Source organism: Prionailurus viverrinus, chromosome A2 (genome assembly GCF_022837055.1).
Source record: "Prionailurus viverrinus isolate Anna chromosome A2, UM_Priviv_1.0, whole genome shotgun sequence".
Lineage (NCBI taxonomy): Eukaryota > Metazoa > Chordata > Mammalia > Carnivora > Felidae > Prionailurus > Prionailurus viverrinus.
The window spans coordinates 10923869-10947081 of record NC_062562.1 but is presented as its reverse complement, the minus strand read 5'-3'; the positions used below and the strand labels follow the sequence as shown (position 1 = coordinate 10947081).

The window sequence follows — 23213 nt, the reverse complement described above, 5'->3', positions numbered from 1 at the left end:
TTCTGTATTTTCATCTTTATAATTTACGTCCAAATTAGTTTGCATATGGTGCGACAATGATTTCAGGAGTAGATTCCTTAGTGCCTCTTTCCCATTTAGCCCATCCCCCCTCCCACAACCCCTCCAGTAAACCTCAATTTGTGCTCCCTATTTAAGACTCTCTTCTGTTTTGTCCCCCTCCCTGTTTTTATATTATTTTTGTTTCCCCTTCCTTATGTTCATCTGTTTTGTCTCTTAAAGTCCTCATATGAGTGAAGTCATATGACATTTGTCTTTCTCCGACTGATTAATTTCACTTAGCATAATAGTTCCATCCACGTAGTTGCAAATGGCAAGATTTCATTCTTTTTCATTGCTGAGTGATACTCCATTGTCTGTGTATATATATATATATATATATATATATATATATATATATATATACCACATCTTCTCTATCCATTCATCCATCCACGGACATGTGGGCTGTTTCCATACTTTGGCTATTGTCGATAGCGTTGCTATAAACATTGGGCTGCATGTGCCCCTTTGACATAGCACACCTGCATCCCTTAGATAAATACCCGGTAGTGCAATTGCTGGGTTCTACGGTAGTTCTATTTTTGGTTTTTTGAGGAACCTCCATACTCTTTTCCAGCGTGGCTGCACCAGCTTGCGTTCCCAACTAACTAGATATTCTAATGATAATTTTCTTCACAGAAGATTGTCACATTTCCCAATACTTAAATTTAACTTTTGCGACTACAGCCTTTTAAATGTTAGAATGCGATGCAAAAAGAAGAGAGTACTTACCACCTACTGATTGAGTGATGTTGCTCATGTTTCCTTATTCAGTCTCTCCATCAGTGTAACAAGGTGGCTATAAGTGTCTGGTAACAGAAGTCAGCCTCAGAGAGACCAACAATTTCCCCCCACCCAAACAGCTAGTGAATAGCAGACTGTGATTGTACCCTTGGCAGTAAAACTCCGAGGTGCCGTGGATCCAGGGTCATCTGAACCTAATTGCATCTAGTTATCTGCCCCACCTTCCTTGAAGAGTAGTCTTACCTCCTGGATCCAGGATGAAGCTGCAGGTGCCCACATCCCCCCAAGACGCAGCAAAGAAGAAAGGGGAAACTGGACAGAGAGAGTGTCTACCTCTCCATAAGGAGAGCTTCTAGAATTACCAGGTACTCTTTGACTTTTCCTATGGGACAGGGTATAGTCATTTAGCCAATCTAGTTTCAAGAAAAGCATTCGAGTGAAATCTGTATTTCAGCCTGCCATGCACCTAAACTAAAAACTAAAGGTTATAGGAAGGCAAAAATGAATATGAGGATACACAGTTAGCAGTCTCCAGCACGGTCCATCCTGTTGACAAAACATCCAGTGTGTACCCCTCTCTCTAACCAGGAACATCCCCGGGGGAGCCAGTCTCAAAGACCACCTGCTACCTCCATGTAGCCCAAATCCCAGGATCTCTGGGGGATGTGCTGTCCCCTCCCTGAAACCCTGATGTGAGCTTTTGTGGTCCAGAAATCTATACACTTAAAGGCAATCATCGCCCTGAATACGTTCAACAATAGAGGGATAACTGGATCATCACCATTTCAAATTCCAACTGAGGGGTGCCTGGGTGGCTCAGTTGGTTAAAGGTCCAACCCTTGATTTTGACTCAAGGCATGATCTCACAGTCGTGAGACTGAGCCCCATGTTGAGCCCTGAGCTGAATGTGAAGCCTGCTTAAGATTCTCTCTTTCCCTGGTCCTCTGCCCCTCCCACACCTGCACTGGTTCTCTCTCTCTCTCTCTCTCTCTCTCTCTCTCTCACACACACACACACACACACACACACAAACTAAAATCAAAGAGATAAAATTCTAACTGAGACTTCGTGTTCCATTAATGGCAAAATAGGTTATTGGGATTAACCTTTCAATTAAAAAAAACACAACTCTCATAGCTGGATACTTTTCCAATTAATTTTTTTTAAGTTTACTGATTTATTTGAGAGAGACAGAGACAGTGCAAGTGGGGGACGGGCAGAGAGAGAGAGAGAGATGGAGAGAGAGAAAATCCTCAGCAGGCTCCACGCTGCCAGCACAGAGCCCCATGCAGCCCTCAAACCCACGAAACTGTGAGACCACGACCTGAGCCAAAACCAATAGTCGGACGCCTAACCAACTGAGCCACCCAGGTGCCCCCTTTTCCAATTTCTTAAATGCATACATGACCTGAAAAGACAGTAAAGGATTACAAAGATGCCACTCAAGGGGCACCTGGGTGGCTCAGTCAGTTGGGCGTCCGACTTCGGCTCAGGTCATGATCTCACAGCTCCTGAGTTCAAGCCCTGCATCGGGCTCTGCTGACAGCTCAGAGCCTAGAGCCTGCGTCCGATTCTGTCTCCTTCTTTCTCTGCCCATCCCCCACTTGTGCTCTGTCTCTCTCTGTCTCTCAACAATGAATAAATGTGGGGAAAAAATTGTAACAAAGATGCCCCTCAAATGAAAAAAGAAGTCTGGGGGCTCCTGGGTGGCTCAGTCAATTGAGCATCTGACTTTGGCTCAGGTCATGATCTCCCGGTCTGTGAGTTCGAGCCCCGCATCAGGCTCTGTGCTGACAGCTCAGAGCCTGGAGCCTGTTTCAGATTCTGTGTCTCCCCCTCTGTCTGACCCTCCCCCGCTCATGCTCTGTCTCTCTCTCTCTCTCTGTCAAAAATAAATAAACATTAAAAAAAAAAAAGAAAAAAGAAACCTGGAGTTAAAGGAGCATGAATTATACTTTTGCGCTGGAGCGAGTCAGGGAAGTGTGAAACTGTTTTGACGGCCTAATGGCCAGGGGAGAAAAATCAAAGCCTAGAGTGACATGGGAAAGAAAAGCTGTAAGAAGGTCCTCCTTACATAGGTGGAAGCCTCCAGGAACTACACTGCTCAGGGGGAGAAGACACCGGCAGAGGGGACTGCAAGTGTGACCTCTGCTGGAATTTAAACTGCCTTAGTGATCTTGGCACCACAAGCCTTGAACTCCATTGAACATCATCCTTGACCAGCAAGACTCGAAGAATGCCTCCTAGAGAAAGCTACCTTCTCCAAATTCTACACATGTTATTTCAAATATGATAACGGATACTCAAGCAAAGATAAACAGGCACACGAGACCACTAACCCTACCAGTGAAAACTAGCAAAAACAACAGACCACATAACGGATACAATGATTGCAATGATTAGACACACAGGAGAAAGCATCTATGTTTGTTTCAGTGTACATAGTGACCATGGAAACATAGTGAAGGATTCTGGGGTAAGAAAAGTTTGGGTATCATAGATAGGAACGGAGGTCAGAGTGGCAGAGAGTGGTGCCACTATGGGTTCTCCACTGTGACCCTGAGCTTCAAACATGCCCCTCAGTCAGTCTCTAACGGTGGTCCCTATCCTACTCAACCACCTCCCATAGCACCCTATTGCCTACAGGATAAAAGCCCTTATTGGGCTCTGGGAGAACCCGCAATCAGCATGGGCGGGGGGGAGCCGTGGTCAGCTGGAAATGCTGCCAGGGTCTTGCGCTCACACACCAGCCTCCCCTCCACCCCACCCCTCGCCCTCGCCCTCCCACTGCGTTCCCGCAGGTCCCGAGCGCCCCCTGCTGGCTATCAGTGGCGCTCGGGCAGAGGAGACCACACAGTTCTAGTCCTGGGAACCCGCCAGGGGGCGTGTGTAGGGTCGGGGTGGATCCCAAGCCAAGGGGAGCTGGCGAGTCACTGGGGGCCCGCGCTCAGCGGCTCCACCCGCAGCCAAAGCCCGCCCTCGGCGCGCAGGATGAGCTCCCACTTCCTGCGCGGCTCCTCCTTGTCGGGCAGGACCCGAAAGCGCAGCAGCGTGAGCGCCAGGACCACCTTTATCTCGGTCAGGGCGAACGTCTGCCCCAAGCAGTTCCTGTGGGCGGCAGTGGGCACTCACTCGCCAGGGAGCCCAGCAGGTCCCGTCGCGCCCCGAACCTGGCCCGGGACCGCCAGCCCCGCCCGCAGGGATACCGGAGGGGACTAACCTTGCCCAGCACCCCCATACGGGGGTCCCTGAGCTTGGCTCAGATCCCAGCCCTGAGCTCCCAGACAGAGGGAAGGGGCTCTGAGCACACCGCGGAGCCCTCCTTGGACCCAGCCACCCCCCACTGCCCAGGCCTTTACCCCCAACCTCTGAAGGAGGGGAGAGAAGGAGAACCATCCTCAACACCCCCTTTCCCGCCCGCACAGCCACGTCTGGGATCTCAGGCCCAGGCCCCTGCCCTCACCACCTCATCCCCACCTCAGATGCCCGCTGCGCTCACCTGGGTCCCGCGGAGAAGGGAATAAAAGCCAGGGAAGACCTTTCCTTGATGTTTTCTGGGTCAAAGCGGAAAGGATTGTATACCTGGGGGCGGAGAGACGCGGGACTGTTGGATGGGGTTTCCCAGGACAGCAGGCTTTGGAGACACAGGTGTGCCTTTCATGGAGGGAGCGATTTGCCAGGTCAGAACCCTGAGCCCTCCCTTAGGCCCCGCTAGGGAAGTGGCCAAGCATGAGGGTGGGCGGAGGGGAGGGAGGGGGAGGCAGCACCTCAGGGTCTGGCCACACGGATGGATTGTGGTGGATCCCGAAAATACTAACGAGGCAGACAACACCTGTGGGAGGGGAGGGGCCAGTCAGGAAGGGTTTCACCCTGCCTGATGGGCCCCTCTTCCTGCCCACGAGGCTGCTCCCTCTGGTCTTGTGGGCACCTTTGGGGATGACCCGGCCATCTGGGAGCACGACGTCCTGGGTACAGCAGCGGGAGACGACTGCGACCGGGGGGTGCAACCGCAGACTCTCCTTGATGCACATGGTCAGGAAAGGCAACAGGGCCAGGTCGTCCCTAAGGAAGCCCCCTCACAGTTAGGCAGGGATCGAATCAGACTCCCGCAGACCTCCAGCTGCTCCCCGGATTCTGTGTCTCCCTCTCTCTCTCTCTCTCTCTCAGCCCTTCCCTGTTCTCTCTCTCTCTCTCAAAAATAAATATTTTTAAAAAAATTTTTAAGAATTTCTGAGCAAAGCCCAACATTCACACAGTACCTTTCAAAGTTAGAAAGTTGTAAGTTACACAATTTATTTGAAAAGGAAAAAAAATCTCTTTGCTGGACTTACCAGGTTATTTGAATAAATAAAAGGCACCCTCCTAGGTGGGATACCTAATATAACGGTGTGGGTTCTTTGTAAGTTAATTACTGTATCCAATACACCCAATTAAAATCTACTTGGTGTTTTTGGAACTTAGCGATCTTATTCAATTTGAAAAACTTAAAGTTCAAGAGTTGTGGTCGATTTAAAAAACCAAAAAAAGAGAAGTCATCCATCTGATATTAAGACCCATTACAAAAATATGGTGATAATTCAATTATATTAAAATCAATTCCATTAAAAGGCAGCAAGGCACTGTTGCAAGAACAGGAAAACAGACCCACAGACCAAGATAGAGAGCTCAGAGACAAGTACGTGAATAGGTGAAAACGCAGCATCCGGTAAAGGAGGCCCCGCCACCCCCAGACAAGGGATGGTTCAGACACAGACACAGACACCCCCACAGTCACACCAACACACTCCAAAAGAACTGAGGCATCATGCACTCCACATATAAGATGGGGTCTTCTCTTACACGTGAAAGGTAAAGAAGTAAGGGTAGAATCAGATGTAATATACAAGACACCTCTGTTACCTATGACTAGGAAAGAATTCTTAAAACCCCAAAACATAAACCGGAAGACAAAAAAAGAAAAGGAAAAGAGAGGAAAGGAAAGAAAGAAAGAAAAGGAAAGAAGAGAAGAGAAAAGAAAAGAAAACAGAAAAGAAAACATATGCACAGAATTAAGGATTTCTGTTTAACAAAACACTGCATTCAATGGACCAAATTAACATTCAGATGAGAGATTCACAGAAGATTGTTGCAGTAAATATATTGATCTAGAAGAATATCTTGAATAGACAAGGAATTCCTACCGATCAACAAGAGAGATGGCAGGCGACTCAAAAGAGTAGACAAAGGACATGGTCTAGAAATTCATGGGAGCTCAAACTCAGAGATTTAAAACATGAAGAGATGGGGCACCTGGGTGGCTCAGTCGGTTGAGCATATGACTTCGGTTTACATCATGATCTCGAGGTCCATGAGTTCAAGCCCCGCGTCGGCCTTGTGCTGAGAGCTCGGAGCCTGGAGCCTGCTTTGGATTCTGTGTCTCCCTCTCTCTCTGCCCCTCCCCCACTTGTGCTCTCTCTCAAAACTAAATAAATAACCATTGAAAAGAAAGAACTAAATAAAACATGAAGAGATGCTCCAAGTCGCCGATTACCAGAGAAATGGAAATTATACAGCAATGGGATGTTACCTCATATGTATTCGAGGTGAGAATTAACAAGGTAGGTGATGGTAAAGCCTGGCTGAGGCACTGGGGTGGGTGGACCCCACGCACTGACAGTAAAGGTATGGACAGGAGCCACCACTCTGCAAGGCATCGGCATGGTCAAGGAAAGGCGATGTGTATTTCATGACCCGGCAAGTTGGCTCTCAGCCTAGGACCTGGAGAGATTCTCAGACAGGTAGATAAAGACATGAACAGCAAGAGGTTCCTTGCGGTCATGAGATGGAAACCTCCTGGATATTTAGGTCCAAGGCACTAGAGAGGAACTTTCCATATGACACCGTTTGAAGTGGGACAAAGTGCACTAAGTGTTTGAAGTTGAGAGACACACAAAAACACTTCTCCACTTCACACAACTACCGTACTGAGCCCAGCCTTGAAGTTGAAGGCACTAGCTCCAAAGTGTTCAGTCCAACATCTCCTCCCCATTCTTCAGCCCTTGGCCCCAAATCTCCCTGGGACCCCTAGGCTCCACCTCATCTCCTCCAGTTTGCAGATATGTTTAATTCGAATATCTGACTTGTCTCTCCCTGCTCAAACATCTCCCATGGCTCCCCACTGCCTTCCTATATTAGTCACGAATCTCCCGCCAAGAAAGAACTTGATGTCCAGCTCCAAGGAGTGCAGTCGGCTCACAGACTCAAGTTAGAGGGCCTCTGGGCTCTGCAGCAGCATTCAAACCAAGGCCACACTCTCTTGGGAAGGTCCCAGCCACTGAGAGAGCATGGTGGGCCCCTACTTTCTGACCACTTCTGCCCAATGTGAGACTCCCTCCCTGAGAGCAGTATCCCTGCGCACTTTTATCTTTTATCCAATACTGGCTTCCCAGAGGACTTGAACCGACACCTTTGGAAAATCTTCACGTGGTTTCCAAAGCAGACCAAGAAGGGCTTCCATTACCAACTACCAGCTCCAGCCTCACTGGGAGCCTCGCAGGTGCTTCACACTGTAAATTTCACAAGGATCCAGCCACGTTTACTTCCTCCCAAACACGCCAGGCCCACCGCTGCATGCCTCCATCAGGGCCTTTGCACAAGCTGTCCGTAAGGCTTGGAGCACTGTCCACTACCCATTCCCAGAGGGCTGAATTCATATTTGCTTCTTTGCTACCCAGCCTCACCGCCTTCTTTCCTCCATGCTCCAGCCTTGACCAAGTAGGACTTGAATGGCACTGGACATGGAGTTGAGAAGGGCCGGCAGGGTAGACATGTTTACTGAACCAAGCAATGGGTAACTGTTTTACCCTCAAGGACCACTTGTGAATCCCTGGAATAGATAGTAGGTGGGAATTAGATATAAGAGCAAAAATTAAGAGTAAGGGTCTTTGGGGGAAATGTGCAACTTCAGGCAGAAAAGCAAGGGAGAGAAGTTCATTTACTCAACACACGCTGGATGGCATCTGTTCTACACACATTGTCACGGTTCTCCAAGCAGCCCTTGGAGGAGACATTCCCTGACCTGTCCCGCCCCCATTTACACAGGAGAAAAGTGGTATTCAGAAAAGGGAATTGGTTTTATTCAAGTCACATAGCAAGCAAGCAGGGCAATAAATGTGGACACTCCAATCTTTCTGTTGCATAAGCCTGCTTTCCCCTGCTCTCCAGGCTGGGTACCATACCCTTGCCTCTGGGTGCTGCTCCTAGTCTCTCTAAGCAATAATGACACAATCAACAAAAAATTCTTTCCCCTTCCCCAGCAGGGGAGCAGAGCCAATGAGAGGGGTTCCAGAACAGGACATGAGGACCTGCACTCACCATTCAATCTCTTTAGGCTCACGGTCCTTCAGGAGCTCTTGCACCTCCTGCCGACAGCGCTCCTGGTACTCTGGGTGCTTCGCAAGGTTGTACAGGACCCAGGAGAGACCACTGGCCGTGGTGTCATGGCCTGAGAGGCAGCCAGACAGGCTTGGGTCTCTGGGCTTGTTCAGCACCAGAGGGCGGACAGCGTCCTTCGTTAAGCCCTCAGGGAGGATGGGGAAGATGGGGTGGGATGGGGTGGTCCAGGGCCCACCTGCCAAGTCCCTGGGATTGGACAGACTCCTACCCCCTGCAGTCCCACACTGGGATGCTTACCCCCAAACATGAAGGTGTCAGCTTCAGCTCGGATATCCTCATGGGACAGTTCCTTCCCATCTTCATCCTGCAGAAAGGGCACGACCTCCTGAATCACACCGGCTCGGAGGGCACCTGAGTCTCGCCTGAAACAGTCCCTCAGGCTCCATCACCAAAGCAGGATTCGTCCCTCATCACCTCTAGAGCCCTATCCCACAGGTCTCCCTGTCTCCAGCTTTCTTCTTTCAAGCAGACTTCTACAAAGTCATGTCTAAAACATATCCCTGACCTGTCTCTCCCTTCCTCAAGCACCTTCCGTGCCTCCTCAGTACCCGCTGGGTCAAGTCCAAGTTCTCCCATCTGACATTTGGAGCCAAGGTCCATTCTAACTCTTGAATTCTGATCCCAGGGAAGCCCACCTTGGCCAGCAGGAGCACATCAATGAAGTCCAAAGTCTTGGCCTTAGCCTTGGCCTTGAGGAAGTCATGGGAGCCCTCAGTAAGGAGGGAGCGGCGCCGCTCCTGGATGATGGCATCTGTGAAGTTGTGCACCAGGTCACAAGCCCTGCGGAAGCGCTGCCCATCAGGGGTGAGGTAGTACAGCAAGTCTGGGTACAGGAAGATCTGCCTCTGCCGTTTCACCACAAGGGCACTGAGCTCCAAGATGGCAGCAATATATTCACTGGGGCTCCTGAAGGGTCAGGCCATAGAGAACAGCTACTTAACCCACATGAGGCCCTAGGAGTGCCTTCCAACCAGAACCTCAGAAGCATGTCCCTGCAAAACAGAGTGTCCTCCAGGCATGCTTCTCTCTCCACCTGCCATCTCTGTCAATGCAATCATGGCCCAGACGCTGGAAAGACCTTGGGTATCACACTCATCTCTCTTCTGCCCTCCACAGTATCTGCCCCTGCCCATTCCTCCTTACTTTCCCCCAAATCTGCCCCACTTTCGCCACCACATTCGAGCTGCCTCCTCCTCAAATTCTGTGTCTAGGTGACAGTTGGGGTCCTCTCTAGAGTCCGATGTCCAAGAACAGCTCTGACCATGGCCTTCATCTGCTCAAATACCTTCCACCTTCCATCCCTGGAAACCTCAGGATAAAGCTCAGACCCTTTTGCTTCACTTTTCAATATCCTTAAGATTAGCCCCCCTGCCAACCCTCCAATCTCATTCCCAAGGTGGCACATGCTTTATTCATCCTAGTCCTGTTGGCCTTTATCAAGCATTTTTGCTTACCTGAAACCTTACCTTTCTCTTTCCCTTCCTTGTCCTTCTTTGTCTCACTCTGATCCATCACCTCCAGGAAGTCCCATCTGATCGCCCTGGCCAGCCCTCCCTTCTCCATCGACTCCCTTGGGTCTACGGTTCATGTTCCCAGGTCCTGAGCAAGCACTCACTCCTGGCAATTGCTGTCAAAACTGAAGACACATTTCTGCAGACTGTCCAGGGTCATGAGGCTGATGTGCTCAAACATGTCCAATCGGGTGCTGCCCTCTGAGACTAGGCGCTTCCACTTGGCCTGGACAGAGAAAGGGGCAAATCTGGGGCTGGGACCTACCTCCCCTGAGCTCCCCTCAGTCCCAATCACCAGGATGGACTCCCCAAAACCCAGGCTCCTGGTCCTCCACCCCAGGCACCCATCTCCAGGGAGGACCAGGCTTGGCTAGGAATAGAAACTCTTACTATTAAGACCCCATGGCTGGGGGTCAGGAGACCTGAGTTCAAATCCTGGCTCTGCTTCCTACACCCCTGTGTGCCCTTGGTCAACTCACTGCTGCCCTCTGGACTCCACCTGCCAAAGCTTCAGTAACAGTTAAGATGACTTGCTCTGTTGTCAGACAAACCAGGTTGGAATCCCAACTCCATTTATTAGCTCACTTGCTAGCTGTGTGAACGGGAGCAGGCTCCCTAACCTCTCTGAGCCTCACTTTCATCACCTGTAATGAGACAATAATCATCATCTCTACCTTATATGGTTGTGGAAATTAAAGAAGACAACGTGTGCAATAGAACTGGTGCATGAGGGGCAGTGGGGAGGCTGAGTCGATTACGTGTCCAACTTGGGCTCAGGTCATGATCTCATGGTTCCTGATATACACCAAGAGCTAAGTAACCATTAGCTCTCACCCTCATCTTCATCATTATCATACAGGTAGGCGACTGCTGCAAAAATGTCTCCATTTCTTCATCCCTCCCTATACCTTCACCCTTTGCAATGAGGGTTGGCAGATCTTCCATGAGGAGGTAAAACCTCTTTCTCCAGCTCTTGAATTGGAGCTGGATGTGGGACATGCTTCCACCAACAGAAGAAGGTGGAGGTCCTGGTTGCCTGTTCTGAAACTAGGCTTCAAGAGGTACTGCATGTTTCTGCTTGTTCTCTTGGAGCCCAGGGTCTGCCATGCGATCAAGCCTAGGCTAGCCTACTGGAAGATGAGGGACAAATGCACGAGTCTGGTTGTCCCACCAAGGCCATCCTAGACTAGCCAACCATTAGCCAAGCCCCAAATGTGTGGCAGAGCTGATCCTGGAAAAGCAGAGCTGTCTCCCAAACCCAGCCATGGCCCCAGACACGTGAGTGATTCCAGCCAAAATAAGAACTATTCTCCAGACTCATCATCTTGCGAGCAATAAAACACAAATCCTTTCAACCTCATGAGTTTTAAGGTGCAGTTCAGTGAACAAAGAGCTGCCATACAATCTTCATCATTAGTGTCTCAAGTTTCACAGAGTTTCAGTGAGGCAGATTAGAAGCTAACACCTTCCGAGCACCTACAATGTGCCAGGACCATGATTCCATTACATCATCTTGACCACCCTTTAAGAAGGGCTTATGATCCTTGTTTGACAGATGGGGAAACTGATGCTTGGAGAAGAAATAGAATGTCCCGAAAGTCATCTAGCAAAGCCAGGACTCCAGGCCACTCCCCTTTTCCCAAGGCTGCAGCCGGGAAAATCTTTCCCAAGGCCTTGGGAAGCCTTTCCCAAGGCTCCAGTGGGTTTCAACTCACATGCATGATGTCTGCACTTTTGTTGAAAATCTTCACATAGGATTTCAAGATTTCAAAGTGGAAGGCAGGTGTCAGCAAACGACGGTGGTGGCTCCACTTGTCACCAGCAGTCAGCAGGAGCCCATCCCCTAGTAGAGGCAGCCACGAGGAGTAGGCAAGGGCAGTGCTTTCCCCTGAGACCCCAAGGTTGTCCCCAACCTCCTTCACTTAACAGTTACTCACCCAGCCAGGGCCTCAGAAAACTGTAGAAAAACTTGTCCCTGGGCACGATTTTGGCTGGCAGGAGAGACAGATCATCAGGGGCCATAGAGAAGAGGCAGGGATGGGCTTTGGGTTGGGGGGTGGAGGATCCAAGCCAGGGGAATGCATACCCCCTCCAACCTCCATAGTGGGAATTGTATAGTGCAGAGTGGGGAGGTGAGGGGGGACAAGACCAGGCTGCAGCACAGAGCAAAGCAAAGGCACAGCCCATGGACCTACCCCTAGGTACTTAGATGCTCCCGAAAATAGGGCACAACACACCCAACATGCCTTGACATGGCTCCTTGCCAGTCCGACATGTTCGAAACACCCAAGCACCAATCAGCACTCCACAAAATGCCTTTACAGGGACCTAGGACATCGCACCTGTCCCAGAACCCTGTGACATCTCCTGGGACTTCTGACATGGCCCCAACACATGATAACGTGCCCTGACACGAAACAACGAGACAATAATCATCATCTCTACCTTATATGGTTCTGGAAATTAAATAAAACAACGCATATTTAACACATGCATAACACACACTGGCCTCATGCAGCATCCTCTGAATGGACCCAAAGACAATCTGACATGACCTCAGTGTGTCTCATAGATGGTCCCTGGCAGGACTTAAATATGGTCCCACTAATGTCCCAGACATGGCCCAGGTGTGACCTAGCCTTTCTCAGGATTCTCTTCCATCCCATAGTTATCATTAAGTGCTTAAGCTCAGGGGCTCCTGTGTCCTTAAGAGACCAAACAATGTTGCCACCCTCAGATGCTGAGCTCCACCCACCACAAAGAGCTGCCACTGCTCCCTCGTGCCTCTAGACCAGCTCCCCACAACACTCTGTGCATCTTCCCCCACAACACTCTGGCCATCTCCCTACCCCAAATCCCCTTCCAACTAAAGGTCCTTCCTACCAGAGGCAGTTATGGCAGCCAAGAACACACAGAAGAAGTAAGAGAAAGCCTTCGGCATGCTATGTGACCTTGAGAAGTTATTAAGCCTCCTTGAGCCTCCATTTCCTCACCCAGGAAATGCCCCCCTAGCAGAGATGCCAGTGAATGGACATCTGTGGTATCTGCCTGTCCATCCCCTTCTGGAACCAACACCTCGCTCCTCTTCCTCCTTCAGTCCAAGTAGCTAGGGAGGGTGGCCATGCCACTCCATCCTCCGTTCCAGAGCTGAACATATGACCCTAACCCTTAACAATCAAGTTGCCGTGACTAGAGGCAGAATTGGTCCCTGTGACCCAAGCCAGGCCAATTTAAGAGAATCCTGCAACTATTTCTGGGTCTGCAGAGAATGCGCTCACGTTTCCATGGGGGTTCAGCTTCTTAGACACATCTTTGTCAGCATGAGAGTGAAGCTGTCACCAAGGAACACAGAACTACAAGAGAAAGACAGATTCCCAATGGCACTGTTTGAAGACTGGATCCAACCACGCCTGAAGACAACATTCCTTCAGCTTTTCACTCAATAGATTCCCTTTCTTCTCTTAGACCAACATTGCTGAATTTCCGCCACTCAAAACTGAAAACGACTGGGAACCAGAGAGAGCCAGGGACCTGCCAGTCACCCAGCAGGTTAATGGCAGGACGCCATCAATACTACCCACTTCCCTGCTCAACCTGGTCTGTCCATAGGTGCGGAGAACTGGGAACAGGGACAAGGGAGTGGCTGGGTCGGGTGCTCCTGGGAGAGATACCTGGGGCCTGGAGCAGGGGGGCAACGAACTTGGGGTGGACGAACCGCAGAAGTGGGTAGAAGGGCCCCATCCACCACAGGTGAACATCACGGAAGCTGTGGCTCAGACTCTCCATGAACCTGAAGCCTTCTTCATTGTTCTTTTCCTGGGGACAGCAGGGTGGAGCGGGTGAGGCCAGGTTAGGCAGCAGCCCCAGAAGCTTACAACTTCCCACTGCATCCCCCCTTCTGCCTGCATTATTAGTCTACACCTCTACATCTCACCAAGTCAGCTTCCCTTTGTTGGTCTGTTTGTCTTTTTTTGTGTGTCTATCTATGTGCCTCTCCCTCTCACTTCACTCTCACAATCTTCATCTGTTTCTTTAGGTAGGTGATAGACAGCCAGATGATAATAGCTAGATGATGGAGAGCTACAAGATGATGATAGGTAGATAGAGAGATGATAGATAGATAGATAGATAGATAGAGATAGAGAGGTAGATAGAGATAGATAAATGATATATATATATATATATATAGAGAGAGAGAGAGAGAGAGAGAGTGAGGGGGAGAGAGATAGAAGATAGATGACAGATAAATGGGAAGATGGTTGGATGGATGCATGGACAGATGGATGGACAGATGGATGGATGGATGGAGGGACAGATGGATGGATGCACGCATGGATGGATGGATAGATGGATGCATGCATGCATGGACGGACAGATGGATGGATGGATGCATACATGGATGCATAGATGCATGGATGGATGGACGCTTGGAGGACGGGTGGATTGATGGACAGACGTATGGATGCATGCATGCATGCATGGGTGGATGGATGAAGAGAGAAAGGAAAGAGATGAGAGTTGGATGGGTAGATGATAGATGATATGTGTTTGTCTATGTTTCTTTTACATTCTCTGTATGTCCTCTCTGACTCCCTCACTTTTTCTCTGTATCTCTCTCTTTCTTCACCTCTATTTCCCTCTCCATTTCTACCACTACCCTTGTCTGTGTCTCCTAACCTGCACACCCTCCATGGCTCCCCAGAACCCTCAGAATAAACCCCCTACCCCCCACACAGTCTTGCAGCCCCACTGGCTCTGCTGTCCCCTCCACCTTCTCCCTGCCTCTCACCAGCATTGCTCTTTATGCACTCAACTCATGGTTGCTCAAAACCCCGGTGCTCAAACGTCAGTGGGGTGGCTCAGGTGGTTAAGCATCTGACTCTTCATCTTGGCACAGGTCATGATCTCATGGTTCGTGATCAAGAGCTTTACTGACAGTGTGGAGTCTGCTTGGGATTCTCTCTCCCACCCACTCTCTCCCTCTGACCCTCCCCCTCTCATGCGTGTTCTCTCTCTCTCTCTCTCTCTCTCTCTCTCAAAATAAATAAATAAACTTTAAAAAAAAACACAGGTGTTTGCTCTGTCCCCTCCAGGCCTTTGAGTGGGCTATTCCTCTCCACAGTATATACTTTCTCTTCTTTTCTTAAAAAATTCCTACCCATCAGTCCAGACCCCCTTCCAACAACTCCTTCTCTAAGAAGCCTCCCAGCCTACCCAAACAGCAGATGCCTTGCTTCCCCTCTGAGTTCCCCTTACCGATGTCTCTGCATCAGACCCACTCTGACCATACAGGATTCAGGGTGTCTCTAGTTCTACATGCCCAAGATTGGGGTTCCCCCAAGACATTACCTGGGACTGAGCCTCCCCAAGGACACTCCTGAAGCAGTGTCCAGAAGAAAGCAATGACCAAGGTCGCCCAAGAGCAGAAAGGACCTTGGAATCCACAGGGACCTCACAGAGCCTGGCAGGGAGGGGTATGTGGCCCTCAGATGCTGCCACAGTGCCCATGGCCACATATTCCAGATGGGTACCTGTGGCATGATGACAGAGCAGGCAATGCCACGGTGGCAAGAAATGATGGGAGCCCAAGCAGATCATAAACCCTGCGAGTAGGCAGCCACCAGCTGAATTAAGACCCTCAAGCCCTGCTCTGTGGGGTGGACCTACGAGCAAGACAGGGGCCATCACCTCCACAGAAGGACCCACGGCAAGTTCCCCTGCAACCTCTGCAGTGGTCAGTGTGTCCAGACTCTGCATAGATGGAGGGGATCTCTGTTTCTTCCTGCTCCTTCCCTTGGGGGCAGAGGGATCCTGCAAGACTCTCCATGTCCCAAGGGTCCCTCCCAGGACACAGGGAGAAGACATGCTCTCTGCCCCCAGAGAGGCCGACCTTGGCTTGAGAAGTCAGATCTTTCTTCTCCTGGGAGTCATTCCAATCTCAGGGAGGTGCCCACAGGAACAGCAGGGTGGCCTCACGTTTTAGTACTGGGGCTCGTTCCCATGTCCTCTCATGTCCTGGCCAGTCCACACAACACCCCCGCTCCCCAGATGGTGAAGGTATGCAGACCTTCCAGCTCTGACAGACCCCAGGACACAGGTGTGAGCTCTGCCCATCAGTCAGGAGGGCAGCTCCCACCTACGACCTCTTCTGCCCGCCAGCCAGCATGGTGCATCCCATCTGTCTGTCTGTCTAGCTGTCTATCTACCTCTACCTATGATCCTATGGACTATCTATGAACCTATCCCCTGAACCTATGGACTCCCCCATCAGCCGTGCCTTTTACAAATGAAGAAATCCAGGCCGCGTCCCCCAAAAGGAGAAGGAGGGGGTCTTGTCTCCCAGTGATGCATCCTCTCCAGTCCCATGGGAAGCCCCATCCCGGCCTGACAAATACTTCCAGGTGCTCCAGACAGGTGAATACGAGTCATTTTCACTTTTATGACTGTTCCCTGCTCCCTAAGAACACTGAGGCATTTGAGGAGATTGGCCCAGAAAGGGAGAGTGACTCAGCTGAGGTCACAGCAAGAGGGACTGGAGGAGAGAAGAGTGACCAAGAACAGCCTCCATGGCCAAGCCCTGGAACAGGGAGTGGAAACAGTAACTTTATAACATTCCTGCTGCCCCCAGGGTTTGTCAAGAACATTCCCAGACCCAGCATCTCAGGCAAACTTCACAATGAGCTTGGGATGCCCTCATTCCAAACTTGGCCATAATGAGCAGTAAAATAGCAGGAAGTCCCTCCCCCAGCTGTGGTCCTCATGCTGGGCAGTTAAGGAGAGCTGTGCTCCTCCCTCAGCCTCTCTGGGGATGGGAAGGGCTAGCCGCTCATCCCTTTGACCTTGAACATGGCAGGTAATGGCAAGCTCACCACCTATGTCATCAAACACTTACCTGAGTGCCTACTCTATGCCAGCTCCTGGGCTGGACAATGTAGTATCTGATCCCCAGAGCCACTATCCAGATAAAGAGGTGGAAAATAAGTAACTGGACAATTAATTCTTTACATATGAGTAGACCCAAGTCAAAGGTCCGTGCAGGTGGGGAGTCAAAGAAAGCTTCTGTAAGGGAAAGTGAGTGGTTAAACTTTATTCAGGTTGGGCAATGGGCCCATTGGGACATCTCAGCAGGGAAGTTTAGACTGAGAGGAAGCTTTCCTGGGGAGGGGTGTGGGTGGAGAGCTAGACCCTGTGAGTCGAGGTGGGGAGGTCATAGGTAATTCTTGTAGGTAAGTGAGCAGACACAAGGGAATGGGCCAGGTAGGGGGCAGACCCTGGACAGCACCCCTGAGAAGGTCTCTGGGGTAGCCATGGACACTGGGAATGCCAGGGGACCCTGCTCTGTGCAGCCCGCCCTGGGAGCCCTTCAGAGGGACATTAATGTGGGGAAGGGAGGCAGGAAATGGATTCCAAACAGGTTAGGGGTGCGAAGATGAAGATGTGGAAATGGCCTGGGATGAATGAGTGATTACAGAACGGCTCCCTGCCTTCCTCCTTCTCTGCTGTCCCAGACCCCAGCCCCACCCCAGGTCCCCATTCCCCACCCCTGGGAAAGTGCGTACACCCCGATGCCCCAGGCCCGTCCTGCCACCCACACTCACCGGTCCCATGTGACACCAAAACCAGTGCTCCTTCGGAGGCTGCGGGAAACACCAGAGGCGGCAACAGGTGTCATAGAAGCTGTAGCTCCAGGCCAGGACGCGGGCCAAGAGCCAGGAGACCCCCACCAGCAGCAGGAGCAGCCATGGGGAGGCTGCCACCTGCCCGAGTCCCAGCCAGGACAGGCTCAGCATCCTGGAGGCAGAGGGGACAGATTTTCCTGAGGCCGAGGAAATGGGCCCAAGGGTGAGCTCTCTGGACTCTTCAGGAACAGAGGGAGAGCCCCTCTTCCACACCGGAATGGGAGGGGCAGGGACAGAGAGGGGTAGGCATGGTGAGTGCTCAGCACTGGGAAAACGGTGATTCAGAGAGGGGAGAAGGACCTAGACAATTCCAGAGGGAGAGGCAGAGTGAGTGAGAGGGAGAAAAAGAAAGACAGAGACACAGAGAGATAGCTAACCACCCACCAGTAGCCACTCTGCTCCCAGGGGCTCTCTGGAGCCACCCCACCCTTGGGCAGCATCCTTTGCTGCCAGGTACCTTCAGACCACAGCAGCTTATCCACACAGCCTCCTCTCCCCTCCTCTTGGAAAGTCTTTGTCCCTGGCGCCTGACGTAGGGGACACTGGCAGTGGCCAGGCTAAACCAGCCAATCCCTGCCTGCCTGCTTACCTCCTCCCCACCTGGCAGTGGCCCAACTAGTAGGTGAGGGAAGGGGACTTCCGTGTTATAAAGAGAGTATTGGATTGCATCGTCAGAACTCAGCACCTCCCATGTGGGGGTGGGGGATCCGGTGAGGGATGAGCAAAATGACTCCTGGGCGCCAAGCTAACAGCCACCCCTGCCCTTTCAAGGCCAGCAGGGCACAGCAGGGAAAAGCTTGAACGTGAGAGTTCAGGTGCCATGGGGGTAGGGTCCAGCCAAGCCTAGTCCCAAAACATCTCTGGGGCTCCTCTCCACGTACGAGGCAGGCCAGAGGCATGCACCGTTTCCCAGTGCAGAATCAGGAAGCCTCGGGCCTCCAGGCTGCACAGCCTGGCAGGAGTTCAAGCCCTGCCTCCAAGCAGCCTAGGGCCTGGGCTGACACAAGACCACAGGGGGCAGGAACAAAAAGCCCTTCTGGCTCGGGGTTACTTGCATCAGACTCAGGGGGTAAAGGGCCCAGTGGGAAGAAGGCACCTGGAGGTGAGGGGGTAAGGCTGCAGGAGGCCAGAGAGGGAGGGGGGCCCAGACAGAGCTGGGAGACCCTGCACACAGTTCTGCCCCCTCGTGGCTGTGATCTTGGGCTGTGCCGGCCCTCTCTAGGCTCAGTCTTGCCATCTGGGAAATGGGATGTCAGATGAGGGTCTGAGAGGGGGACAGAAGACGGTTCCACAGGAAGGTAGGAAAGATCAGGGACCTCCAAAAAGATACGTTGCCAAGAAAGAGCTTGTGACTACTGTGTGTGCTGCTCTGTGCCAGCGTTCCACATAAAGTAAACCTACTGTTTGCAGAAGACTGTCTGTAAAGTGCACCTACTATGTGCTGGGTACCGCAAAGTGTGCCTACAGTGTGTTGGGAACGCTACATGAAGTGTGCCCACCACGAGCCAGGTATGTCGTATAAAGTACACCCACTGTGTGCCCCTTCTGTTTGACACAAATCCTGTCAACTGTATGCCAGGTGTTGACCTCAAGCGTGCCTACATGTGCTGGGGACCCTCTACAAGGCATGCCTACTAAGTGCTAGGTGCTCTACATAAAGCACACCTACTGTGTGTTGGGTGTTCCATGAAAATATACCTACTGTGTGCCCGGTGCCCTCTTAGAGCTCTCCCAGTGTATGGCAGGTGCTTTACGTAAAATAAGCATACTCTGTGCAAAGTACTTTGCATAAAACATGCCCACTGTGCGCCATGAACTCTTTGCTGTGTCCTCTGCAAAAACCTTGACTACTGTGTGGCAGGTGCTCGACATTAAGCATGCCTACTGAGTGCCAGGTACTGTGCATAAAATGCTCCTTCTGTGTGCCAGGTACTCTATGTAAAGTAAACCTATTGTGCACCGCGTGTTCTGCCAATGAGATAAAGCAACATCTCCGCCCCCCCTCTCCCCCGCACCTGCCAACTCTCTGGGCCAGTGCCCTGGAATCAGAGAGAGAGAGAGATCCAGGCGATGACATCCATAGGAGGGAAGATGCCTATTGAACAGAAGAGCAAACTCTGGCCCAAGAGCCAGAAGGCCCAAAGATGCCTATTTAACAGAAGAGCAAACAGAAGAAGCTCAGAGAAAGCAAGCCTCCGACCCAAGTTGCAAAGCTGGGAGGATCCCAGGTCTGCCACACTCCTAAGCCCGGGCCAAGCTTGGCAAAGCTACTGAGCAGGGGACGGGCAAAGAGTCGTCCTGACACGGGCAGAGTGCTGGGACGATGCCAAACCTCCCTCTCCCTCCGGCCCGGGGTCCAGGTGGCTGGTCCTGAAGCCCACCGTGGGGTGGGTTGCACCCTCTTCCCACCCCAACCCCAGATTTCCTTCCCTCCATGTAGGCAGCCCTCCCCTGCTGGCAGGCCCATCCATATCAGGGCCAGGAGGCAAGGTCAGAGTACAATGATCCAGGCAGAATCCTGGACACACAAGAGAAAGAGCACCCAGTGCCTAGAGTGGCTCAGCTCGCTGTGCACCTACTGTGTGCCAGGAATGGGCAGGCAGCTACAGCAGGAATGGCATTTGTCCACACGAGACACGATCCCGTTTTAAGCCCTGTAGATACATTAACCACGTTTTTCCCCTATTGTACAGCTGTCCCAAGTCACACAGCCGGTGGAGCCAGCCTGGGCACGGGGGCAGCCCCCACTTCCCACTAGGCGCCCTGACCCACTCAGCCACGCTCCTTCCCTCTGCAGATAGGCATTTCGTTAGCGCCACCTCCAAAGATACCAGGAATAATTTTAAAAGCTGACACACGTAAAACACATAGGACAGAAGAAGGCGGGCTTAATAAATGCCAGTCACTGTTCTCGCTGCTGTTGTTGTGGTGCAATTATCCAACAGCCACACAATTCACGAGCCTGTTTTGACAGAGGAGGAACCAGAGATTGAGACAGGTGAAGCAATTGCTACAGCCCCACAGCTAATGAGGTGAATATGACAGCACAGACGGCAGCACAGCCTAGAACATAGTACGTGCTCATGAAATATCTGGGGATGAAAGAAAGGTTTGCAGCCATGAGTTCTAAGGATCGGTTACTCAGTGTGGTCCTCACACCTCCACCATAGGCATCACCTGAGAACTGGCGGGACATTCAGGATCTCGCACCCGGCCCAGAAATCTTGACTCCAAACTGCGTCTAAGTAGATCCTCAGGAAAAGTGTACATGCCTTCAAGCTTTAAGAAATGTTGCTTTAAGACCTCTGAGTCCAGGTTCTGCAGAGAAAGTGTGGAGGGGAAAGCCTTCACTTCTCTGATTCCCAGTTTTATCTTGTTTTGTTTCAGTCATAACGTAAGGAGAAAAGAAATCTAAATCTCCAGGGCTTGTTCACACAACCACGTGTCTACTGACCATCTGTTGTGTGGGGGGCACACAATTTTAGGCACCGGGGATGCAGCAGTGAACACAGACTCCACTGTCAAGGGCCTCGCATCCGGTGGGGAGATGGGCGGTGATCCAGTAAATGATCAAGAACATAACAGACCGTGATAAGGGACGTGCCGGGGGGAGGGTCCCTCCTTCAGCCTGGCATCAGGGCGAGCAGAGACCTGGAGGAAGAGGGAGCGTCACCAGGGGCAACCTGGGGCGGGATACCCATGCTGCACAAAAAGGCAGGTGGCTTGTTGTTCTTTTGACACGGGGGCTAAGAGCACACACATGCAAGATCACACAAGTGACCAAAGCCAAGGCAGCTGGCAAAATCCGGCCCCATACGGAAGCTATAAGCAGGTGTTGAACTTTGATGAGCCATCACAAGGACTAAAACCACACAGGGCCTCTGGGCAATGGCCCTCGGCCTCAAACAGAAAGGCAGAGGTTGACCCCCCCAGAGGTCAACCCCCATCCCCCCACCAACAACCCCCAGTGATCAAGAAGGCAGAGTCTCTTGGACCGGGGCTCCCCCTGACTCTTGAGGCAGGAAGCCTCAGATGTGGACATTCTGCTCTGAGCCAGAGAAGGATCAGAGCGTCCCCAGTGGTTTCTCATCCAACAAGGAATGTCTCAGCTGCCAAATGACACAAGCCTGGCTTATGCAATGGCCCCCAGCCACACACAGAAAGACAGAGGTTGACCTCCCCTTCAGACGTCAACCCCCATCCACACCCAGAGCCGGGAAGTGGACAAGTGTGTGTCAGACCAGAGGTGGCAGTCACTCTGTGAGTCACCAGCTTTGGGCACAGCCTATCACCCTCTGAGCCTCCGTCTTCATGTCCGTAAAGTGAGCTTGGTAAAACCTCACAGGGCAATGCAAGCATTCTATCAGATCCCATCAGGGAGAGTAGGGGAAAGGACTTTTCAAAGTGACATGGGAAGGAAATGTTTCCATTTGTGACAACATGGGAGGACGGATGGACCTTGAGGGCATTATGCTAAGTGAAATAAACCAAACAGAGAAAAACAAGTCCATACAATCTCACTTATATGTATTCTTTAAAAAATGAACTCATAGAAATAGAGAACACACCACTGGTGGCCAGAAGGGTGTAGGGATTGGGTGCAATGGGTGAAGGAGGTCAAAAGGTACAAATTTCTAGTTATAAAATAAATCAGTCCTAGGGATGCAATGCAAAGCTTGGTGACCATAGTTAATAGCACTGTACTGTATATTTGAAAGTGGCAAAGAGAGTAGGTCTTTAAAGCTCTCATCACGAGACAAAGAACAGTCTATAGCTACGGGTGGAGGTGGGTGTTCACTAGATTTTCGCGGTGATCGTTTGCAATATATACAGTTGTGGGATCATGACGTGCACCTGAAACTACTATAATGTTATATGGCGATCATACCTCAATGAAAAAATTGGCATATGAGTAATGAGCTCGTCTACGGCTAGAGCTTCTGAATATGTGTGTGGATCTGTGTGTGTGCACGTTTGCATATGCCCTGAGAAAATGCCAGAAGCATCCACACATCACAGTGGAAGTGGAGAGAGTACAAGTGGAGTCTGGGTCCTTCTCACGTGCTACTTGTCTCACGCTTTCTGTCTCCCACACTGTGCTGCTATAATTTGTATCACGAAAACACAAATTTCAGAGGAAACAAGGATTGTCACAGTGGGGAAGGGGCCCATGGTTGGTGCACAGAACAGGTGAGCAGTTCGTCTCTTGTGACCCCATGAAGACACCTCTCCCAGGAGTCAGCCTGGGGTCCCTCTACACCAAGCAGGGAGGCTGCCTGGTGGCTGGAGTCTCTCTTTTCCTTTCCTCGGCCTTTGGGAAGGAACAGGTTCCGGATTCAGCCCAACAGAGTTCAGATCCCAGCCCTGCTCCTCGCTGGCTGTGTGACCTTGGACAAATCACTTGTCCTCTCCGCGCTTCATGCCCTCCTCAGTAAAATGGAAAGGCGGACTTACACCTCCCAGGTAGTTTGTTCTTAAACAACAACAACAACAACAACAACAACAACAAAAACTGTACCAGAGACTCTATGCCAGACATGGTGCTTGAACCCAAGACCCAGGATGAACAAAACAGATAAGGTCTCTGGATGGTGGTGCTCATGTCTGATGGGAGAAGCCGATGGGAAACAAGACCAAGTCAGATGGTGGGGTGGTAATGAAGGGAATTAACAGAATGAGAACCAGCAAGTGACCAAGAAGGCAATCAGGGAGGGCTGCCCTGTGGGGTTGACCTCTGAGCAGAAACCTGAGTGACATGGAAGAGTGAACAGTGAATAACGATCGC

At 51.2% G+C, this 23213-nt stretch overlaps 1 protein-coding gene across 2 annotated transcripts; it reads right to left on the bottom strand.

The window, feature by feature from the left end:
- Positions 1 to 3242: 3242 nt before the first annotated feature.
- Positions 3243 to 17952, bottom strand: LOC125159299 (cytochrome P450 4F3-like). Of its 2 annotated transcripts, none has more exons than XM_047847479.1 (13): positions 17886 to 17952; positions 17348 to 17540; positions 13421 to 13565; positions 11687 to 11740; positions 11465 to 11592; positions 9854 to 9975; positions 8874 to 9144; positions 8476 to 8542; positions 8158 to 8287; positions 4733 to 4866; positions 4572 to 4636; positions 4304 to 4386; positions 3243 to 3912 (listed from the first exon to the last, which is right to left on the bottom strand). In XM_047847479.1, exons 2-13 carry the CDS (start codon positions 17537 to 17539, stop codon positions 3735 to 3737), a joined length of 1569 nt encoding a protein of 522 aa, XP_047703435.1. In that variant the 5' UTR covers position 17540; positions 17886 to 17952; the 3' UTR covers positions 3243 to 3734. The 2 variants fall into 2 exon arrangements, with proteins under 2 accessions (XP_047703435.1, XP_047703442.1); XM_047847486.1 differs by having other exon boundaries at positions 8874 to 9018.
- Positions 17953 to 23213: the final 5261 nt, after the last annotated feature.